At 40.1% G+C, this 20,997-nt stretch overlaps 1 protein-coding gene across 2 annotated transcripts; it reads right to left on the bottom strand.

Annotated features, from left to right (window-relative positions):
- Window positions 1–2,314: 2,314 nt before the first annotated feature.
- On the bottom strand, window positions 2,315–20,136 carry EXTL2 (exostosin like glycosyltransferase 2). 2 transcript variants are annotated; one of them, XM_047727250.1, is made up of 5 exons: window positions 19,768–20,135; window positions 17,449–17,527; window positions 6,898–7,325; window positions 6,175–6,245; window positions 2,315–3,826 (listed from the first exon to the last, which is right to left on the bottom strand). In XM_047727250.1, exons 2-5 carry the CDS (start codon window positions 17,451–17,453, stop codon window positions 3,338–3,340), a joined length of 993 nt encoding a protein of 330 aa, XP_047583206.1. In that variant the 5' UTR covers window positions 17,454–17,527; window positions 19,768–20,135; the 3' UTR covers window positions 2,315–3,337. The 2 variants fall into 2 exon arrangements, with proteins under 2 accessions (XP_047583206.1, XP_047583208.1); XM_047727252.1 differs by lacking the exon at window positions 17,449–17,527 and having other exon boundaries at window positions 19,768–20,136.
- Between the last annotated feature and the right edge of the window lie 861 nt (window positions 20,137–20,997).

Genomic DNA, 20,997 nt, shown 5'->3' with positions numbered 1-20,997 from the left:
CCCAAGCAGGCTCTATGCTGAGCATGGAGCCCCCCAGGGGACTCAGTCCCACGACCCATGAGATCATGACCTGAGTGGAAACCAAGAGTTGAACGCTTAACCGACTGAGCCAGCCAGGCGCCCCCTGCCCCCCAATTTTGTTATTGCTGGGACAAGCAAAGGGTCAGCAGTTCATTGCCTATATTTCAAGCCTGGAACAAAGAGTTTCTAGAAGCACTTCAAAAGCTTCCTAAAGCTTACACTGCCTTTGAATCTTTTGACAGTTGGGTTTCCTGTTTTTCAGCCTTCTTAACAGAGTTCTAGACACAGCCAAAGTCCTTCCAGATCCTGCCACCTTTGCGAATTTTATACATGGAAAAAGGAAAGAAAACTTTAAATATACAATGTTGGGAAGTCCGATGGGAAACAGGTGCCCTCAGATGTGATACTAATAGTGCAGCTAAGGAATGCTTCTGGAGGCATATAGCAATATGTATCAAAAACTCTAAAAACACACGTATAGGTCCAGGTATTGAAGTTCTTGGTCTTACTATAAAGGAATCATTATAGATGTGCTCAAAGGCAAGGAAGGGCACTTACCCAATGTTGTCCTGATAGTAAGAAATCAAACAAAATGGTAGTAGGATTAATTATATAAATCAGAGTTTATCTATCCAATGAAATACCAAATAAATCATTCTATTAAAATATTTGCCTTGGAAAGGCAGGAGGAATAGATACACATGTGCTTAGCTATTATTAGTGTGGTGGGGCACTTCTCATTTCTTCTTTATGCTGTTCTGAATAAGCCAAAATTGCTACAGTTTTAAGAATAAGAAGAGGAGCATTTGAAATAAAGAAAATAACCTGAAAATTGCCGTGGTTCTCTGCCCATTGTTATACAGGAATAATTTCTTGAATATCTCACCTGGTGGGCCTAGGGGCTTTCTAATACCTAGGTGCTGAGTTGTAGAATTAACTGCACTTATTAGCAAAACTTACCCCAAAGGCTTTCATTTATTGGCCATTAAAATGGGCAAGGCATTGTGCTACGTTGAAATGTTATCCCCTTTACTTCTTTTTTTTTTTTTAAGGTTTTATTTATTTACTTGACAGAGATCACAAGTAGGCAGAGAGGCAGGCAGAGGGAGAGGGAAGCAGGCTCCCTGCTGAGTTGAGAGCCCGATGCGGGACTTGATCCCAGGACCCTGAGATCATGACCCAAGCCAAAGGCAGCGGCTTAACCCACTGAGCCACCCAGGCATCCCTGCCCTTTACTTCTTAAAGCAAACCCCCACATAGATAGGACTCGCATTTTTTGCAGATGAGGAAACCAATGCTCCAAGAAGTTAAGTAAATGTGAGATCTAGGAAGTATTTGAGTCCAGATACTCCCCTGGCACACCTAGCCTCTAAGCTACATTGCTTTCCTCGTGCAGTTTCAAACCTGAGCATCATCTCTTCTCCCGATCACTTGGAGCAAGAACAAGAGGCATGCAGAGGAAGAGTTTCAGTAGAATCAAAGCCACAATGCAAAGTTCTCTGTGTCACAGACCAAACTTCACTTTGTGATCATATTTGCTCTATGTCTGAAAACATGATACGATTAACCTATGTGGTGCTTAAGACAAGTTTGAGAATACAAAATGGGAAATAAAATCTGGGAATATTTTCCCACTGGAGAATTCCCCCCTGGGGAATGTAGCCAATGCCTCTGCTTTACCCTGAGCAATAGATTAGAGTATTTAGAAATTTGTAAAAATACGGACAACAAAAATGTGAGTCTGCTTAATTAAGAGAACATCTGCATGGTAGAAGTTTATTTATCTCCCAGGTGAATTCCAAGAGGCAAAAAATCACTACCAAGGTTGGCCAAAGCAGATAGTGAACATTATAGGTTTTTAGTGAGGTTCTGGGTTCTACTGGCTTTATCTGACTGCATTAAGACACATACACATGCCAACGTAAAGAAAGAACATATACTACACTAACTGCACAGAGACCTCGAGACCTCATTGTTGGAACATTAACCATGATTATTATAATATTTTCACAGCTTTGCAAATGTGAGAATACAATGACATTATAGGAGGACAAGAGGGAAAATGAAGAGGAGAAGGTAGTAGATGGGCTTAATTAAGTATTCCTTGCTACTGGTGTGAACAAGGACAAAACGCAGACACCATGTGGAACACAGATACTAATTCACAGAGTGAGCGAGTTAATTTACCGACGCAGACTCCCTATAAAATTCCTCTGTTACGATTCAGTTATTTTTTTCCTGTATGTAATCAAAATATCATCATGATGAATGCCTTGAGTCTTTTTTTTGGGGGGGGGGGGAGCAGCAGTAGCTCTGAATACGAGAGATTACCTTTGTGTATAATACACATAACTCTTTAGTACCCATGAGGAAACCTATGCCTAACAATAAAGATCTTTTGATACTATGGATTGTAACTTTCGTCAGTTCCTAATCGTTCTTTCAGAAGATTTTAAGTTTCTTAAACAACACACAGTTTATGTGAAATATAAGAATTAATGTACACTCTCATGGTCAGATTCAGGGACAAAATGCACTACCTGAATCTGGTAACACATTTGCTCCTTGCTGCATAGAAGTTGCACATAAGAAACACAGGCTGCACTTTTTTGTGATGCATGCGGTAAATATTCACAAAAATCAAGCAAACAGCTAGACATCCTTCAGCTACTAAAATGAACTCTTCCAGTCACAATGGACTTATCAACGAAATCAAAGCCCTGATGGTTGCATCAAAACCATGCCGGCAGAGTTAGTGCTGAAAAGGGCTGCTTGCAAAGACCACAATGAAAGCACTGAGAGTCATGAGTTTTCCACTTGTTATTATATGGGATTGAGACTATTTTACCTTCACATGGCTTTTCTCTATGCCGGTGCATTTCAGGCTTCAGATGAAAACAATCATCCTTCAGGGGAAAGTGGAGAAATGCTTTTCTGGAGTTTCTGATCCTGGAGACAACTTGCTATGGGTCCTTAAGGCAAATGCCAGGAGTCAAAGAAATTGGAGAACAGTCTCAGAATGTAAACAATAAAATTGCTGACCAAGGAATTCTATCCGGGGATGAAAATTCCTTGCAAAAAGATCTATCTTGAGAGTACCAGCTTCTTGGTTTTTGAAGTTCCTGGGAATTTTATGTCCTAGAAGCACGGTACATTTTTTTCCTTTGCAGAGACTTTCTGTAGTAGATAAAATTTCATGATGTTGCTTAAAACAAAACAAAACAAAACCCCCCCCCCAAACGAAACAAAACACCAATCCAGCAGAGAGAAGCTACTCAAATACTAAGCAGTTTGGAGGTTTGTTTTTGTTTGAGTTTCATATTTTACTTTTGTGGTTGGCATAGGGAAAACCAAACTGAGAAATCATGATGTTGGAGTATTTTAAGGGCATGCTGTTGTAGATACTAACAAGCTTATTTATACAGTAAGACCTCTGCAGAAAGTGCTCAGCTCGATGCCACATTCCAGGATAGCCACCGTTAGACTCTTTTTCTAAATTGCCCATGTTTACAGGTTTCACAAATACCCCTGAAGTCTTCCCGGTGTTCTTGGCAATGATAAAATTCATGGCAATATCATCACAGTTCTGGATTTCATCTATCAAGGCATGAACAGCAGCTGGTTGCCTCTGAAACAGGTCAAGGTATTTGCTATTGAAGAAGGAGGCTCCAATCAGCACCATAGAGTACTGGTCGCCATTTCCAAACCCTGGTGTTTGCAGTTCAAACCCTCCATAACTGTAGACACCTGATGATGTAGAGACATGCTTTCTAGGAACAAATCCTACAATTTGATCAGGAAATTGCTGAAAAGGTGGAAAAAGAACAATTAAGGGTGGCATTTCTTGAGAGCAGACATGGTGAGAAAGGCAATGATTTATTACAGAGAGAATTAAACTGATATACCAACTTTATTTTATTCTTGACTTCTGCATCTCAATTTCATATAACTCTGGGCGACTCCATAAACCTGTGCCCTGATACATTTGCAGGTCAAAATTCCATCGCAACCCAAATTGCTAACAAAATTTCTAAACTTACAAATGTTCTCTAAATTCAAACGTTTTCTGATATTAATAAAATCTAGTCACCAAAGAGTCTGGTTCTTCCAAATTTGCTTTAAAAGAAGCTGACTATATGAATGCTATTTAATATGGGAGATAAGGTAAATTATTTTGAAAACCTGTTTCAATCTCTTAGGAGCATATAAAATTGTGAATCTACAGGTAGGATTCTACTGTTTTTCCATGTTGATTTCAATATTCCTGAAAGTCACTGTTGATCTTAAACAATGTTATATTTTTCTCCCTTTTCAGCCTGGATGTTTCCTTTTTAAAGATACCAGTAAAAAAAAAAAAAAAAAAAAAAAAAATATATATATATATATATATATATATATATATATATAATGAGACGTTCTCAGAATCTTTGAAGAAAGGATAGTAGTAAAACCATAAAATTAAGATGAGAGTAACTAAAACTGAAACAAAACCCAGTAAACAAGAGAAAACCAGTAAATTACAGAAAAGAAGAATTTATAGAGTTAAAAGGTTTAGTTCAATCTCATAAGTAATTTGTGTTTCACTTATTTACTGAACAGACATTAAACTAGGGACACACACACACACACACACACACACACCAGGCTGGGTTAAATCCCTTTCCAAAAAAGTCATCATCTGGAGAGGGTATGATCCAGCTGTGTGGATAAGGAATTCCCATAGTGTGAGATGGTTGTATGCACAGTTGGGTGAGCTTGTTGGAACCACTGAGGACAGGGTGACAGCTGTGTTTCTGGGAGGCAAAGGGAATGGGCAGGGAGTCAAGGATAAAGTGTCGGGGGCTTCAGAGAGGAAGTGCCATTGACATCATCTAGGAGGGTGAAACTTGTTCCACAGGTTCACAGGTTCAAAGGAGGAAAAGTCATAGCACAAATTAGTGGTAACCAGTGAGCGCAAAGGCACGCTAGATGTCCACTCCAGCCTTGCCCGCCTCTATTCCCCGAATCATTCCATATGCCACGTACTGATGGGAGTGAACTTTAGGAATCAGGTTACCTTGGGCAATGGATTGAAACTGTTCTTGTTTATTCTTCTATGAATAAAACCCCAAAGTCATATTTATCCATATTACTTGGATTTTCTAATTAAACACAGTTCTTTTATTCCCCACCCCGCCCATCCCTGACATTTAAGGTAAATTGATTTTTTTACCTGAAATAGAAATTTCACGGCTGGAATGTTACATTAGAATTTTTTGCCTAAGAAGCTTTATTTATAGGGTTGGAAAAACTGCTATTGGGGGGGAAAAAACTTTTTGATCTTGGCATAAAGTTAGAAACTAAAGTTTTGAGAATGCTGGTATCTGCTGAGTACTATGACCACCTACCATTAATATCTAATGTTCTTATATCCTATGTAACTAATTAAGGAGGGTTACTGTAGCACAAATTAGACCATTTATTGGGTAGCACAGTGTTTATTTGACATATCTTCAGAAAACTGGTGTGCAGTCCTGGTTTCTGCAACTTGTAAAAGCCAACTACTATTAATTAACACATACTCAGTAGCAAAGAATTGTGTTCATAGAATAGCGAACAATTTATGCCTGTTTAATCCAGCTAGGATTTAGGGGAAAAAAATAAAAATAAATAAATAAATAAATAAACTACCACCACAATGATGCATGTGGAATTATTACTATTACTAATTCCTAAAAAGTTGTCCCAGCATTAGGATTAAATTTTGTGGGTGTAATAAATGCATTATTTTAAAGGAAGTTATATACAATATTAATACTTCTGTGTAGAAATATACTTCTCATTTGAGACACAGATCTGTGGCCTTAAAGAAAAATATCTCTAGACTCTAGTCTTTGCTATACCAGATCATTTCCTCATTGTTCTCTGGAAGGTAGCTCTAGCTCTTCTCCCCCATATCAAATATAAATCGAATATAGATAAAAGATACCATAACTTGCAGGCTGGCTTAAATGAACACGAGACATGTTGATTACCATGCAACAAATGTATCTGTCTCTAAGATAAATCCTGTCTACACTGATTGAGATGACTCCCACAATAAAGCACGCTGCCCGACTAAACGCTAGAGAAAACTTTATACTGATGAAGTTATAAAGGACAGAGCAATATTACCTGCCAAACTGAGAAAGCAAAGACAAGGTCTTGGGCGCTAATTAGCGTGTCATCGTCTACCATTAACACCGCTGCAACAAAAGGAAAAAAAATTTATATACAACAGTTTGGAACTGAAAACAAAACTAGTAATGAACAATGGTGCCTAGATAGATCATTCAAATGAATAATTTCCTGAACAAAATTAGTAAACAAGAAATGTACTCCTGGAGAGATTTGTCTAGCAGAAAAAGTGCTTATTTGAATTGTAATTGATATTAGTAATTGCCTGAGGAGAAAACTATCATGCAACTCTCATCCATTACCCTAGAAACAAATGAACCTATAAACAAATAAAACTGAACGTCTTTTAAGCAAATTACCATGCTCCTGAAACTGCTCTGGATGGAAGGAAAAGGGAGGTGGCAAAAAAAAAAAAAAAATACATTAAGTGTAAGCTGAACGGCATTTTACAACTTTCTGGGAAACAGTAATATGTAATTAGATCTCATTCATGTTGACCTCTTTGCCACCATTGCAAGACGTCTGTGATTTCTTCCCTATGAAACTGCTGCTTGGCCCCTTGAAAACTGTCCCTTAAGTTTTCCAGAGTGCTTTCTTTTGATTCCCTCTCCCTGCTTTCTCCACATGGTCAGGACAAGCAGAAGGCCGGAAAGCCACACACCTGCCCCCCTGTTCTGGGGAGCGCAGCCCAGGCCGGCTAGGACCCCAGCAGCAACTCACCATTGGTTTCCAGTTCAGGAAAGACCTGGAGTCGATTTCTCATCCTGTTTGTTGTCTGCAGTTTGAAGATCACAGGGACAGGGTGAGGCCCTAGAGAGTTCCATAACTCATCTGGTCCCTTCTCCCCAACGTTGTTCCACACCACAATCACTTTATGCAGATACGGCACGGCCTGATAGTGATTTAAGAGTCTCAGCAAGAGATCTGTTCTGTTGTACGTCTGCATTATTAGAGTAAAGGAATCCGGGGCAGACTTGCCCTGGGATTTTACTTCCCTGCGCAATGTGAGCATCTTGTCTTCCTTGATATTTGGAAGTAAACTGGTCAAAGCCCCGGCTACGAGCAGCAGCACGAGGATGACGACCAAAGAGAAGCGAAGCACACGAATGCCCATCACTCGCCCGGGAAGTTTGCAGATGTGGCAACACCTGGAATAGAAACGGCAATAAAATGCAGTATCAGCACTCTTCCTAGTTACCACGTTTTTGGTTTTGCTTTTTCAAGGAGCACAGCGGTAAATCTTATTTGAGTTGATTTGAATTCAGTTCTCCCTGCCTCTTTGGTAGAGCAACTTGGCCTAAGGGAAAAATGAAAAGTGGCAGTGACTAGACCTGCCCTTCTGGGCCTGCTTGCTTTCGAGGTTGTGGACTGCAGCTCATCTACACACAAGCCAGAAGAATTAGCAGTGTATTTCTAAAATCTGCCCTCATTTTAACATGAAGAATTTGGACCGAGGACAATCTTTTCAAATGGGGTTACCTTTCTCTTAGTACTGCACTAATTCTTTAAACAGCTTTACTATCAGTGACGTAAGAATGGTGTCTATTTAAAGTGTACAACCTGATGTTCTGATAAACGTATACAGTAGGACTTTGAACAGCACAGTTTGAACTGCATGGGCCCACTTAATATGTGGATTTTTTTTTCAGTAAATCAAGCCCAGGACCATCAGTGGATTTTTCTCTTATGATTTTCTTTTTTTTTTTTTTTTAAGATTTTATTTATTTATTTGACAGAGAGAGAGAGAGATCACAAGGAGGCAGAGAGGCAGGCAGAGAGAGAGGGGGAAGCAGGCTCCCTGCTGAGCAGATAGCCCGATATGGGACTAGATCCCAGGACCAGGACCCTGAGATCATGACCTGAGCTGAAGGCAGAGGCTTAACCCACTGAGCCACCCAGGCGCCCCTCTCTTATGATTTTCTTAACATTTCCACTTTTCTGACTCACTTTATTGTAAGAATACAGTATATAATACACATAGAAAATAAGTGTTCATCAACTATGTTATAGGTTAGGGTTCTGGTCAATAGTAGGCTATTAGTTAAGTTTTGGGAGAGTCAAAAGTCATATGTGGATTTTCAACTGTGGCAGAGGCTTTAACCCACTGAGCCACCCAGGCGCCCCTCTCTTACTATTTTTAATACAATTTCTCTTCTTAGGGAAGCCTGGGTTAAGCAACTTAAGTCAGTTAAGCAACTGCCTTAGGCTCAGATCAGGATCCCAGGGTCCTGGGATCAAGCCCCCCATTGAGCTCCCTGCTCAGTGGGGTGTCTGCCTCTCCCTCTGCCTCTTTCCCAGCTTGTGCTCTCTCTCAAATAAATAAATTCTAAAAATCTTTAAAAATTTTCTCTTCTTAGATGATACAATAAAAGAATACTCTCATTTATTCCACAATATAGACAAATGTGATAAAGCTGGAGGAAACTACTTACTGCTCCCTCCCAGCAGTGGTATGCCAATGACACTGAGCCACCCTCTCTGTTCTGTGCACCACTGCTTCTGTACAGTTTAGTTTTGGTTGTAGCCATCTCCTTAGAAAAGTTCATTGTGTGTGGATGCCTATGCTCTTGACTCCACACTCTGTCGTTTAACTGGGCGCGTGCAGCCAGACCACCGTACCGCAGCCAATCCTAAAACCGTAATCTAAATCTTCTCATCTCCAGATTAGATTCCCAGTGAAATCTCACTTTAATTTCGGAATGATGTTCAGTCAGCCTTTAGTTTTTAATGGAGGAGAGTTAGCAGTGGTGGAATTCAAGTAACAATCCCACTCCTGTGATCATGTTTCATGTGGTAAGGAGTGTTTTGCAATTGTAGAAATGATTTCTCCATATACAGTTCAGCAAGGACATAGAGAGACCATATGGACCATGCCTTTAACATCTCCCTTTGAAGTGTATGAGAATGGGGAATGGAGAATTCTGACAGGGCTAGGGGCATCGGCTCCATGCTTGGAGAGTGCATTGAGGCCTGTGCAATGCAAAGAAAAGCTTATGTATAAGATCAAGGGATGGTCATTGTCATTCAGCAGCTCTCACTTTGCAATAGTCCAGATTTGGAAAGCAATGTTACCTTGTAGTAACCTTTTCAGAGAGTTTTCAAAGAATATTCTCTCCTGGACTTTCTCTGCGGCATGTTCTGTTAAGAAAAGCAATTTTGGGGGCGCCTGGATGGCTCAGTGGGTTAAAGCCTCTGCCTTCGGCTCAGGTCATGATCCCAGGATCCTGGGATTGAGCCCCGCATCGGGCTCTCTGCTCAGCGGGAAGCCTGCCTCCTCCTCCTCTCTCTCTCTCTCTCTCTGCCTACTTGTGATCTCTGTCAAATAAATAAATAAATAAATAAATCTTTAAAAAAAAAAAAGCAATTTTGTGTTTCTCCTTTAATCATGGCCTCCCTCAAGATATGAATAAAATGAATTATATTTGAAGTAACCTCAGCTTATTATGATCATTTTTCAAGGACAGTAATTTAATGCTGTAGAATACTATATTTTTCATTGCATATACCCTCTTACTAAAACAACATATACTGTTAATGTAATCAACCAAGAAAAAACCATTATGAATTAATAATCTTAGTTCAAAGGCCTTAAAAATTCTTCTAATATATTGAATCAAAAGCAGGTCTCATAAAACATATTTTCAGTTCTGCATAAAAATGGCTAGCTATAAACACTCAGAGCAAAGAATACCCAAAAATTGCATTAAAATATACCCTGATTAAGATCTTTGTGTTCATTTTCTATAGCCGAGTAGGAATAGCATATTGCAAAACTTACACAAAGGTGTTTCTAGTTTCTAAAGCAGACATGGGTAACTATCTGGCAACACTAGTGTAGAAAAAGTAATGAAATTAATTACTATAGCCTACTATAAATATAATTATGTAATTATATTTATATATAATTACATAATTATATACCCTACTATAGATATTGTCGAAGACACACATGAGTATTTTACTTTAACCTATACTTTTAAGTAGGATTTAGCCCCATTGACCATCATAGAAATTTCCTCTTTCAGATAACTCCTAATCCCTGTTTTACCTATATCAAAAAATGTGTTGGGAGATATGAGTAATTTATCTTTAGAAACACAGCATAAATATTTCTTATGATATTTACTAAATAATGCAACCCAATACAATCATGTAAAATTTTTAGTCTGTTCAGAAAAGCAAGAAGAGCGAGAACTTCAGAGACCGCAGGGCAAGCAGCAAGTCTATACTTTGAGAACAGGTGAAGTTTGGAACTCCACAGTAGGCCTGCTAGAAATAGTTTCAGATCAGTCTGGAGAATAACGATGACTTCACTGGCTGTCTGGATTTCAGTTTCTAGCTTTCTTCTATTCTTTCTCCAGAGAAAGAACTTACCACCAAATCCACAGCTTTGAGCTTTGAACAGGAGATATGGGGGAGAACACATCTAGGATAGACTACATCTTACATGGAAAGAACCAAGAAGTAAATGGAGGCTCCTCCCAGTTCTTTTGCCCTCAACTCCTACACCCTCTTCTTAGACTTTTTTTCTTATTTTTTTTTTTTTGAGATTTTATTTATTTATTCATGAGAGACAGAGAGAGAGGGAGAAGCAGGCTCTCCACTGAGCAGAGAGCCTGATGCGGGACTCAATCCAGGACCCTGGGATCATGACTGAGCAGAAGGCAGACGCTTAACCATCTGAGCCGCCCAGGCATCCTTCTTGGGTTTTTGTTTTGTTTTGTTTTTTAATGTCTGTATATATTTACTGACACCCTTTCTCATTCTAAAAAGGATCTGACAGCTTAACTAATCCTTCTCTGCCTTTCTCCAATCCATGACTACCATAGATTAAATGTGACTTTAATAAACACAGTAAATGGCAGCAAAACAAAACAAAAGGTCTTCCTTCCTCTTCTCCTGATCATCTGAAAAATCAAAGACCTCCCCAAATGATATTTTTCGCATATACATTAACTTACTAGTTCTTCATAGGTAGAGAGCATATCCTTTTAGTTATTTTCATATTGTTATTCTAGCATCTTCTACACCAGGAGTTTTCAATGGGGGGATGACTCTATCCTCTGGGTGACACGTAGCAAAGACTGGAACCAATTTCGATTGTCAGGACTGAGGTAGAGATGCTACTGAGTGGGCAGACGTCAGAGTTGCTGCTAAAATCCTGCAATGGACAGGACACCCCTCCAAAGGGAAGAATTATCCAGCTTCACATGCTAATAATGTTGAGGTTGAAAACCCTGCTCTACATCTACTTTACGTAACACGATGTACTTGAACACGATCAGGGAAGGACTGCTAGCCAGGTGGCCTCTGAACACCTTACCACCCTGGTTCTACTCGAACAGTAAGGGGTAAAGCCATGGATCCAAAACTGCCCCAGTATTTATACGCTTTACTGTACAAACACATAAGCCAAAAGACAGCTCAGAGCTCTAAGTCACTTCCATACTTCAGAAAGAACTCAAGGTCCAGGCATGAGGAACTAGCCTTGGCTCACGCACCCAGCACACAGGTGGCAGACCCAGCACAAGAATCCAGATCTCCTGATGGCATTGTCCAGAACTCTTCCTCCTGTGTTATGGTAAATTCTGCAAGGGTGTAGCAAAGTATCACCGCACAAGACTGTCACTATCTGTACAATAATATAAATATTTATGCTTGGTATGCTGGGGTGTTTTTTACAACTCTGTTAAGATTTATTTAATATACCCTAAATTTCACCCGCTTACAGTTGACTCTTGAATAACACAGGTATTAGGGGCACCAACTACTCCACTCTGCACAATCAAACCCCACGTATAACTTTTAACTCCCCCAAAACTTAACTACTAGTAGCCTACTGTTGACCAGAAGCCTTAGTGTAACACGAAAATTGGATTAACAGTTTGTATGTTATACGTATTATAGACTGCATTCTTACAATAAAGTAAGCGAGAGAAAAGGCAATGTTATTAAGGAAATCATAAGGAAAAGAAAATCCATTGATAGCACTGTACTGTATTTATTAAAAAATACCTGCACGTAAGGGACATGCACAGTTCAAACCCATGTTGTTTGAGGGTCAACTAAACACTTCGGTGGTTTTCATTGTATTCATGGGATTGTGCAACCAGCACCACACTCTAATTTTAACACATTTTCTACGTCCCCAAAAGAAGCCCCAGACCCATTCATTCCCCACCCCCCGCCCACCCTGTTCTCATCTTCCCCAACCTCGCCCTCCCCCCCAACCAGGCAATCGCTAGTCTACTTCCTGTCTCCATAGATGTGCCTATTCTGAACATTGCATATAAATGGAATCAAATGTGTGGTTGTTGTGACCAGCTTTCTTTCCTTAGCAGAATGTCTTCAAGGTTCATCCATGTCCTCATATATATATGTCAGTACCTCGCTCATGTTTTTTTTATTGCCACATAGCATTCCAGTCCCACGTAGATAAAACACATTTTGTTTATCTATGAGTTGCTGGACATTTGGGGTGTTTCCCCACTTTGCTACTAGGAGTGATCCTCTTATGAACATTCATGGACAAGTTTTTTATGTGACCATATTTTTCATTTCTCTTAGGTATATACTTAGGAGTGGAATTGTGGGGTCACTATGTCAGAAATTTTTTAACATCTGAGAGTTGAATAGCTTTTGGAAGAGCATTATTTGAGATGCTAAAAAAAATTTCTTAAATGTGGGTATAAAAGTAAGAAAGTAAATAATGCATGGTCTATAAAGTGACAGTTGCAAATTCTCTAATGGGTGTCTCTAAATGGACCAAGCAATCTGAAAATTTTCAAAGACCCACTAGTCACTTACTTCTTTACATCATCTATCCAAACTCCCTAGAAGGAAAGCTGTTGAATGAATAATCCTTTCCTCGGGGCTAGTACCTTCAGACTGAAAAAGCAACAATTATCCAGACTGAAGCTGAAAACAAATATGCCAGAGCATAGTATGAACAAAGATTAGTTATGTCCTCTGACTCATAAAGTAGAAAAGCAGCGAGCAGTCTGACGTCGTACATTGAGAAGCTGTCATTTTCATTTTGATGCCACAGATGGCAGAGGAACGATAACTATTCTGCCATTTCACTACTAGATTTGTCTCATGTCGTACAGATTGTTTTCTCCTCTGGTTCCTCCGGCAAAATATGTACTTGTCGAAAAACTGATGATTATAGAATAGAGATGTTCAGAAAAGGGCCTTCAGCTGCCAAGACGTAAAATCATCTCCGCAGTGGAATGCAGAAGCCAATTCAGAACCTGGGCTTTCCTTCTGTGAACGTGCACGAGTTGTAAGAGACAAGCTATGCAACGGATGAGCAGTTTCTGCCCAGGTTTACGGCACGCAGATGACACACACCGCTCAATCCACAGCAAAGGGACACATGGTGCCAAATTCCAAGACTTGGCTCTTAACGATACCAACAGCCAGTATGCTGGCCTAGGACTCCCATGTGCTGGTACATGTTATTTTCCCCACCTACAAAGACCTTTCCTGGCCCCAACTGACAAACTCACACTCCTGGGTCCCTCCCAAGTCTCTTTCAAACATCCTCTCCCCTGCAAACACTGCTTATGCTCTCCATCCTCAGTGCTCCTGGGAACTCAGAACATGGTGCCACTAGGCTTTGTTCCCAGGTATCACAACCATTGACTATGCTCCTTTTTGAATCTGACTGTATCTGGAAGGCAGTTTCCATTAGTCTTTGTCATCCAGGACAGGGCCGGGCCCATTTTTTGAGTGAGTGCTATCAACTCTTTGTGGTTAAATGGGGTGAGGGACTCTGTTTAAACCGTCTCCAACTCCACAATGGATAAGAAATGCTTGAAACTAACAGAACAGACTTAAATTAAATGTGAATGAAGGCCCAGTTAAGACTGGGTAGTAACCAAGAAACCAACCCCTATGTAAAAGACCTGAGTTATCCCCCATTTGGTGACTAGAACAGCCCGTCAGAAATGTGGTCTCAAGCACGAGCCATGTTTCTGCATTAAAATACCTTTGCACATCTTTGTTTTTATGGAAGATCTTGGGAGAATAAGCTGATTTGCCTTGGGGGAAAATCATCACTTCCTAGATAATATTGTCCTTGTGAATTTCCCCAAACTTTAAGGAGCTAACAAAAATTAGAAGTTAGATGACTTAATCTGGCAGGCAGCATACAGGATTTAAACCAACAGAAAATAAAATATAACCTAGTTGAGAAATGAAATTTTAGATTGGGTCCAGACACTGACCAAAAAAACTCCTTAGACTTCAAGACAATTGGCAGAAAAAGAAAACCGAGAACACTGTTGCCAGATGTCACTCACCATGGCCCATCGTAAGCCTCTTCTGTGAAAATTTCAAGCCGCACACACTAAGTATTTACTTCCCAGAAAAACACAGAATGCCAGAAATAGCACACGAAAGGTCACTTTTCTTTACAAGTCTTTTCCAGGTGCTATCCAGCATTCTGAGAAGAGTTTTGCCTTTAGTATTTTCTACATATTCAAGAAATTCATTCTTTTCACTGTTATTTTAGAAGTGCCATGCCACTTTTCTCATCCTTTACCAACTGCTATCTTCTGCTTCCTAAATGATTTTCCCTCACTATTCCTCCTGGGGAACCCATCTGTTCTTACAAGGCTCTTCCTAACTCCCATCACTTTCTTCACAGGTCTAAACACATCAAAATAAGTTAACTGATTTTGTGTTACCAATAAATATTCTTTATTATTTGTATTTAGGAATAGGAAATTATTTAGGAATAGGAAAACCAAGAGTAGGGATAGACTTAGAGTAATAATAAATAAGAAAAGTGTCCATAATGTGGGATTCATCTTGTGATCCTGCTGTACTTAGGATCGATTATACAGTGTTCAGAATGGATCATTTAGGTGACCACAATCTGGACCAAATGAGTCATGGACTGGCTGTTCAGATAAATACAATTCGTCTTTTCTGGTCACAGTAAAACTGGCTACATATATAAGATCACTGACAGCCAGTTTAAAGCCTGTCCTTTAGAAGGCTTAGTTCTGGCCCTCACTGCATTTTGAAATTGTAGTTCTGCAACAGTATTGCTAAAGCAGATGGATAAATAGCTACATTTACTGCAATATCGCATTTGACTAGATAGATGCTGTGACAGGTCATTTCTCACTCAGGCTGTAAGGAAAGAATTTCCGTACTGGGCACATGAAAGATCACACTCTCCTGATGGCAGCCAGGCAGAGTGAGCCATTCATTTATAGGTAAATCAGGTCTGAATGAACACCAAGGGTAGCATTTAAAGCAGGGATAGTGGACAGTAAGTACCTGTGTTTCCACTTCTCTCCCCATTCCCACCCTTTATTCATAGCAAAAAGCTGCCCAACAGTCCTGGTTTGTTTTTTTTTTTTTTTTTCTTTTTTTTTTTTAGCTCCAAAGCCTGTAAAAAGCATCAGATTCCTTTTCTATACTTCCTCAGACAGCTACTATCAATTAATTGGATTTGCTTCATTATCACTGATTTAAGAGGAAATAATACATAAGTATTATATGGAACTTTTTTTTAAAAGTACCTCCTCCTTTTATCCAGCCATTTGTTACTGAGAGAGACAGCAAGGTCCTCTCTACCCTCAAAGCGCCCGGCTTATGTTACATAAAACTATGCAAGATGAAAGTTCACTTTAGCCTTGGATCTTTCTCCTGGAATTGCCAATTAATTGCAGCTATGATGAAGATAATGTTGATGATGATGTTTGGAGAGGACCAATTCCAGGGACATGTTTTAGGGCAGGAGTAGGAATGGCCTTATTTCTAAGAGGAACATCCACGACTTGTAAGGATCCAAGGAGTCAATGCATCCTTAGAAGAAAGCCTAGAAATAGAAAAGCATTTTTAGCTCAGTACAGTGCCATGCAAAATTAGTTCCAGAAATGGGTCAAAAGAAACCAAGTACATCTGCAAATATATTACTTTTACCATTCTGGCATAATAGAGCTTTTCATTTGAACTTCTGTTTCAGTCACAGGAAAACGGAGAGAAGGCAAGATTGTTAGGCAACAGATCTCTGGAATATTCTATGGAAACTTCTCTTTTAGAAAACAGTGGTGTTCAGCAATAAACTCACATTCCAAAATCGCTAAGAGAAACAGATTTCATACATATGAGTTATAATTTATAAATAGTTTCAGATATCAAACCTACATCAAGGCAATCCTGGCTCATACAAGCTTTCTAACTTTATTAGAGGAAGGTCCGAATCCCCCTGGCAAATATCCACCAGTCAACAAACATATAGAGGTACTTACCCCGTGCCCAGCACTGTCAGGCACTAAGGATGGTAACACAAAGAGAACCCAGTTCCTGCCCTCACAGAGCTTAGCAATAGTAATGAAAACTGTCAGACCTCTGCCACCTGTGTGTTATATAGTATCTCAAATCAGTAAGGTTTCAAATCTTAAGAGACAAGGAAATTAAAATATATCCACCCCCATTTTAGAGATGGGATGGCGGAGATCGAGACTATGAAGTGATTCTCCCTGAGCCACAGAAAGAGTGGTTGGTCACACCAAACTTCACACTTTTGCCACTTTGTATTTTCAGTGTCTTGTGTAGTCTCTTATCTTCACCTCTGTTCTAGTCTATGAGAATATTTCAACTTTATGGGTATTGGCTTTATTCCATACGCTGAACTATTTCGATGGGTAAGACTAAAGGAGGCCTTAAAGAATTTTGTAACAGACCCTGGCTCAAGTTTTCCAAGGAAACAAGAGTATCTCTAGAGGAAATAATTTTTCTTAGAGAAAAATATTGGTAGTACACTCATGTGCACAGCAGCATTGCTCACAAGAGCCAAAACATGGAAGCAATCCAATATCCATTAACAGAAGAATGGCTAAGCAAAATGTGGTATATACGTACAATGAAATAGTCTTTAACCTTTAAAAGGAAGAAAATTCTACCACATGCTATACCATGGATGAACCTTGAGGCTATTATGCTAAGTGTAATAAACCAGTCACAAAAAGACAAACCGATATGAGGCATCTAGAGATTCACAGAGACAAAAAGTAGAATGGTGGTTGCCAGGGGCTGGGGGAAGGGGGAAATGGCGAGTTGGTTGATGAGTGTAGCATTTCGGTTCTGCCAAATGAAAAAGTTCTGGAGAATGGTTGCTCAGCAATGTAAATATTCCAAATACTATGAAACTACACACTTAAAAATGGTTAAGATAGCAAATACTATGTTATGTGTATTTTACCCCCATTTTTAAAAAACAAACAAACAAAATCCCATACTGGTACTTACCTCATTATGATAAAGTTTTAACTTTTTAAAAAATTTTCTTAATGGCTTCTGTAATTGATAGGAACAGGATCTCTTGGTGCTATTAGGGGAAATCAAAGATTTTTCTGTGATGTTTTTGTCAACCATCAGGAAATTTTTAAAAATGCTTTCAATGCCATGGCCTATAGGCTTCAGATTATTTTTAGAAATTAAAATGAGTAACTCTGTGTTCTAAAAATTACAGTTAGGCAGTGAGATAGATAAAGTCTTCCTGTGAACCTGGAGCTAACCTTGCTATGTTTTGTGTTCACCTTTGGGAAGTATGCAGAAGCAGAATAAACTCGTATCATTCCGCCTGTCTGATGTGTTTTTACATTTGAAAACTATATGCCATATATATGTACCATGGAACAAAACCTTGGAATGCATTAGCAATTTACCCCAACATTCGATTTCTAGATTTTTAAGAATCTCTAGTTTTATCCACCATCACAGCTTCTTTATTCAGTCAAGGTTCACAGGGCATTCAATTTGAAGCATCCAAAAAAGCATGGGGTCTAAAATAGGGCTGCAGTTAAATGCCAGGGTTGATTACTAAGGAATGACAGATGGCATCCTTCCTATTCCTTACTGACGACTGCCTGAAAGGAGCTGGAACCCTGACTGGAGATAAGCGTCTGCCCCTTCATCCACTCTGCATTCATTTCTCACAGTCCTCAATCACATGTTTTAGAAGCTGGGTTTTTTTCCATCGTATAGTTTGCCTAGTTAATGTAATGCAGTTAACTAGTAGAAAATGATCTAAACAAATATTTCAAAGTTCAGGGTAGAAATCCATTTATTAATTTTAAAATGTTTATTACAATATCTATTTTTATGACCTAAGAAACCCCTTATACTCTTAAGACAAGAAAGAATTAAGAATTATGATTGGAATCTTTCAAAATCTGCATCTGTAATGACCACCTGAATTGAACTTAAGAATCATTTTCGATTTTCCAAAATAATGTTCTTTCATGAAACAAGTTATCTGAAGGGGCAACAGGATGGCTGGGACAAAAGGCTTGGTATATTATCAAAAGACTCACTGAGTGACAATTGTCTCCCTTTGATACACCAAGGGCTTACTTAGTGCACATCTGAAACATCACACAATTCTAAAATCCCAGACTGATTTGCCTGTCACCCCTTCTCCTCACATCAGCTGCTTCTTCCCATAAAATTCTTCCAGGGAAAGAATTTGGACTTAACTGGCTTTATAATTATTTTCCTCCTCCCACCCTGTACCCAGCACAGAGCCTAGCAGATAGTAGAAACTCATTAAATGACTCCTGAATGAAACAAACTAACTTTAACTTTGATATGACAATATATATTGGTCAACATATGTGGACAAAATATTTCAGATGAAAAAAGAAGTGAAATGCAAACATTTTCCACTTGTAGAACTTTCCCTCATTAACTAGTGTTCAATTTCTATTTCCAATAAAATGCCTTTAGTATCAAAGTTACTAATTATGTCATCTAAGACTGAAAGATGTGAAGTGCCATTGTCACTTTTTGAAAGGAGAAGGCCCTCACAGGAATATCTACATCTTTGAGGGTGGGGAGTGGGGCAATTTGGGAGTCCCAGAAAACCAATCTAACTGAAATTAAACTTCAATTTCTCCAACTTATTTCAAAAGTATTTGAAAGGAGTAATGGGGTAATACAGATTTCTCCATAAACCAGCTGAGCAATTTCTCATTCATAGCAATGTGGGATAAAATGCAGAATTCATTTTCAGAGGTGGAATGCAAAAATACAGGCTCAAACTGCAGCTGACCTTGATGAATTAAGAAAATACGGAAAATCAGTTACTGAAATTTGGCTATTTCTATAGATCTCCCACGCCTCCCCAGTTACATCATATTGAAATAAAGCCGTTTTGGAGAAAAACCCAATTACCATGGAAATATTTATCTTTAACCTAGTTTGCACCCACTTAATATTTCCCCAGCAGTGAAGGAGAGTAAAATTCAAAGTCTATGGCTCATATAAAAGCCTCCTAAAAAAAAATAAGTAAATTCTACTAATTGAAAATACTTCTATGTTTAAAATAATGAAACCTCGGCCAAGAAAGGCAAAAATACTCTTCACAGAACTTAATTTCTGGAATCTAGCTGTTTTACACAGCAGTTTTCATTAACATGAACACTGAAAAAAATTACATTCTCCCAAAAATAAAGACAACGAATCACTACCCCACTCACGCACAAAGTTCCAAGAACGAGAGCAAAACATGTATATATCCTCACTGCAAAACATTTTTTAACACAAGAGCATTTGCTATTTCCTTACCTCGAGTGCAGAAGATTGCAGTGGGACTAGCCGATTTATTTGCTTGCAGCCTGGTTCTCATAGAACGGAAGGGGCGTCTCGCTTGCTCATTTTCTGTTTGTTTGTTTTTGTTGTTGTTGTTTGTTTGTTTGTTTTCTAAAGCCAGCAGCGTGCATCCAACCTGCCTCATACGCTGAACGATTAACCTGAAAAACACACCGCCCGCAAAGTGAGCGCCTGAAGCAGGGGACAGTCGCCGGGTGGCCGCCCCTCCCTCCCGGTGACGCTCCACTTCCTGTTAGACTAAAAGGCAGTTCCCAAGAAGCTCGGTTTTGTAGTTTCCAGCCCACTTCCAAAAAAGCCAGTCTTCCTTTTCCCCCATTTCTTCCCCAAGGTAACAACTTTTAATCATTCACGTGATGGGCCACCTGACCTAATCCCATCAGTTTTCCGGAAAGGCGCCCGCAGGAACGTTCCAACGACTGTGGGTGCCCGGGACAAGCCCGAGAGCTCGCCTCTTCTGCGCCCCGCGCGTACTCCCGCACCACCGGCGGGTCAGCTCCTACAGCACCTCCCTCAAAGGCGCAGGGAGGGTCTGACAAGAATTACAGCCGCCGCTGCGGCCCCCGGGATGACCTGGAAGTGAAGGGGACCTGCACGATCTCGAGAGTTTTGAGGGGCTCGCGGATTGAGACTGTCCGGGAGGCCATGCGTTACCCAAACCTCAATTCCAACACGGTCTTTCTCTTTAAAGGGCTTCTTCTGGATTCACTTAACATTCTTTCGAAAGGCATGTATTGATTGCCTCACACTTGGCCGTACGGAAGGCCAGGCTCTGTTTTCGGGGGACTGGCGTACTAGGACTTGGGCGCTCCCCGAGTTCCCCCAACAAAACCATCACTTGCGCTCCCTGCAGACTGGCGGCTGCAGTACAGGTTGTCGCCTGGGTTCTAAAGCATTGCCATCTCAGACTCCGTGATTTAATGCCAATAGGGGGAAATGGCGAAAGGGCAGGCGCTGGACGCCCGCGCATCCGGGAATATCAGTGGTAGGCGGTCGGGGTGGGCGAGATCGGGCTTCCAGCCTCCCAGCTATCCCAGTCTGTGGGCCGCCACCTTGGGATTTTATTCGTGCGTACATCTCAGGGAGGCTCACTAACTACCCAGCAGTTGCCACCTTTTTCTGCCCCCTGCTACCTCTTAGCAGGTCCCACCCCGCCCCCGCCGTAAGCCCCGCCCCGCCGCGCTGGCT

The sequence above is a fragment of the Lutra lutra genome, chromosome 4, assembly GCF_902655055.1.
Source record: "Lutra lutra chromosome 4, mLutLut1.2, whole genome shotgun sequence".
NCBI lineage: Eukaryota > Metazoa > Chordata > Mammalia > Carnivora > Mustelidae > Lutra > Lutra lutra.
The sequence above is the reverse complement of the archived record's forward strand: the minus strand, read 5'-3'. Positions and strand labels throughout refer to the sequence as shown.